This window comes from Spinacia oleracea, chromosome 1, assembly GCF_020520425.1.
Source record: "Spinacia oleracea cultivar Varoflay chromosome 1, BTI_SOV_V1, whole genome shotgun sequence".
In the NCBI taxonomy this organism is placed as follows: Eukaryota; Viridiplantae; Streptophyta; class Magnoliopsida; order Caryophyllales; family Amaranthaceae; genus Spinacia; species Spinacia oleracea.
Genome location: NC_079487.1, coordinates 110,056,136 through 110,058,722, shown reverse-complemented (window position 1 = coordinate 110,058,722; position 2,587 = coordinate 110,056,136). Strand labels below are relative to the sequence as shown.

The window sequence follows — 2,587 nt, the reverse complement described above, 5'->3', positions numbered from 1 at the left end:
TTCTTGAAAACTTTAAGGATTTTTTGTGATTTATCATCTTAAAAATTCAAATTTGTGTTTTACCACCTAAAAATCTCAAACTTTTATTTTACCACCTAAAAAAAGTTAAAAATATTCGTTTTACCACCTTTTAATAGTAAATATAACGAAATTGTTATTGAACCCATTTTAACGGCTAGTATAGCATATCTCTTATAAAATTTCACAATGTTTTAAGCATGTTGTATAATATAAGTTCGTAATTTGATTAATTTGGAGATTTGAAGTGCAAAAATGGGTGGTGAGAATTTTAGAATAGTAAATAAGAAGGTGAAAAAATGAATGAGAATGAGTAAAAAAGATAGTCACATAATTTAGGTAAAGAGAAACTTAATTTGTGGGCTCCACAACGTTGTCGTTAACATTGCCGTTAACTTGCCGTTAAAAGGTGGAAAATGAATTTTTATTTATATTTTTAGGTGGTAAATAATAGTTCGAGAATAATAGGTGGTAAAAAAAATTGGTTTTTTTTTTTTCAGGTGGTAAAATGCAAAATTTCCAAACTTTAATTATATTAAAAAAAAAAAAAAAAAAAAAAAACCCACACACGAGCACCATAACGTTAATACAAATTGTTGTAAATAGGGAGAAAGATTCAAACTCATAACCTATCAATACAAGCTCTCCATCTAATAGATCAATACCTCATCAACTAATTAATGAGTTTTGTTAATAAATGATGATACATCTCAACTGCACTGGTAGGGACAGCTAACATCGCCCTTATTGCCTGGCTTTGATTATGAACTGGCAATAACATACAACAATTACCAGTACAAGTGCACAATACATGGGCCGGTTTTCCAAGCCCAAAGTCAACCCTTTCCAGCCCAATCCTTGACCATTGGGTGAAATTCAACACCCCTACTGAGTCAGGACTCAACCGATTCTCATTCACCAACTCGATCACTTCTTTTACATAATTACCATCCACCCTTTCTTTTGCGTTTTTTATTAAATCTGAAGCATAGCCTAAATCCTTCTCGGTTAAGTCTTCAACCGTGGTTTGCGCACAAGCTAGTGCAATCGCATTTCCATAAAACCCATCGGGTAAACCCGGTTCTATCCGGTTTCGGAAATTGACACTAAAAAAGAGCCTTAGGACTTGATTTGATGGCATGTTTAACGATTTGGCCCAACATCTCCAAATATGGGCCGAAACAACCTCAAACGATGTATATTTTGTTGACCTATTGTGTCGGTTAGCTTGTTGTTTGAGTTGATCAATCTGAACCTTAACAAAGACCCTTGAAGTCGGGACCAATGTCTCACTAGAGAATCTAGCTAAGAACTCACAACAATCCTGAACTCGGCTAAATTCGGGATGACTCATTGAGTTAACACAAACAATCTTTTTGGGCTCACTAGAAGGGGACGAGTTAAGCAAGTGACGATCCCAAACAGGCTTCGGCCCACTAACAGATTCCCCACGAGTTAACTCAGCGAACAAGTTGATGAACTCAACGCTCCCAATCCCGTCGCACACACAATGGATAAACCCAAACCCAATCGCCACCGCCCCGTCATCAAGCCACGTGAGTTGAACAACAAGGGGTGGGTCCCCCTTCAAAACGTCGTCCACGTGTGGGCATAAGAGGCTTCGCCACTCCATCACGTAGCGTGGGGCTTCCTCAAAGTCGGGCCCTTTATACCCGGAAACAGCCTCTACAAACACAACACCTTGGGCCTGGCACACGATCTGAAGGGTCGACCCTTCACCACTTTCTTGGACCCGACCCGCTAGAGGATAGAATTGTACCAAGGCTTGACCTAAAGCAGACTTAACACGAGTACTGAATTGCTTGCGATCAATTCCAGGGACAGGATTGTAGATCAACAAATATTCAATAGGGAAGCGTATGAAGAACTGAGAATCAAGGGTTGAGAGAGAAAGAATGCAGTTTGGGGTAGGCTCTGCTGGGGTAATAACTGTGGTTTCTTTCACTTCTACAAAATTACTTCCCATCTTTTCAAATAAATTTTTAAAAATAAGTGCGGCGATTTTAGGGACGGAGAGGGGATATGATATTAGTTTGTAGAGTGTTTTGCACATTTGCAAATAAAGGGACAAGGGTGCTAATATATAAGAAGAGAGGTCTTCAAAGTTGAAACATCCAAATTCAAGTCAAAGGTCTTGTTTGAAACTCTTAGCTTTTCGTGTATTCATATCTTGAAATTAATGTGCACTCAATTTAATTGCATGCATGCAATCAAAATTATGGGAAAGAAATAAACTGTATTAATTGCATACAAACTACATTTGATGAAACTCTTTCAAGTATAAGATCAAGATCAACGGTGATGGTAGATTGGTAGTCATGTTTTTCACTTACGTTTGATCATGTTCCAGTATCGTAAGCATAAAGCTAGATGTAATTTCTTTAATTTTACTGATTTTTAAAACTTGTTTTTGCGATATAAAATGTCTAACAGCAACTCTAGTGGTGAACAAAAATGAAAATATATGAGTACCTAGATCATCTGGCGTTGGTACATGAATTACATATACAGCTATTAAAATATTGTAATTGGAGGGGTGAAAAATTTG

General features: G+C 37.1%; 1 protein-coding gene across 1 annotated transcript; it reads right to left on the bottom strand.

The window, feature by feature from the left end:
• Window positions 1-537: 537 nt before the first annotated feature.
• Window positions 538-2,105, bottom strand: LOC110781831 (alcohol acyltransferase 9-like). Its single transcript, XM_021985875.2, has one exon. The coding sequence runs from the start codon at window positions 2,090-2,092 to the stop codon at window positions 692-694; it is 1,401 nt and encodes a 466-aa protein (XP_021841567.2). The 5' UTR covers window positions 2,093-2,105; the 3' UTR covers window positions 538-691.
• Between the last annotated feature and the right edge of the window lie 482 nt (window positions 2,106-2,587).

Excerpts from the sequence above, each read along its gene's own strand:
- LOC110781831 (XM_021985875.2), bottom strand. The coding sequence starts at position 2,092 with ATGTGCAAAACACTCTACAAACTAATATCATATCCCCTCTCCGTCCCT.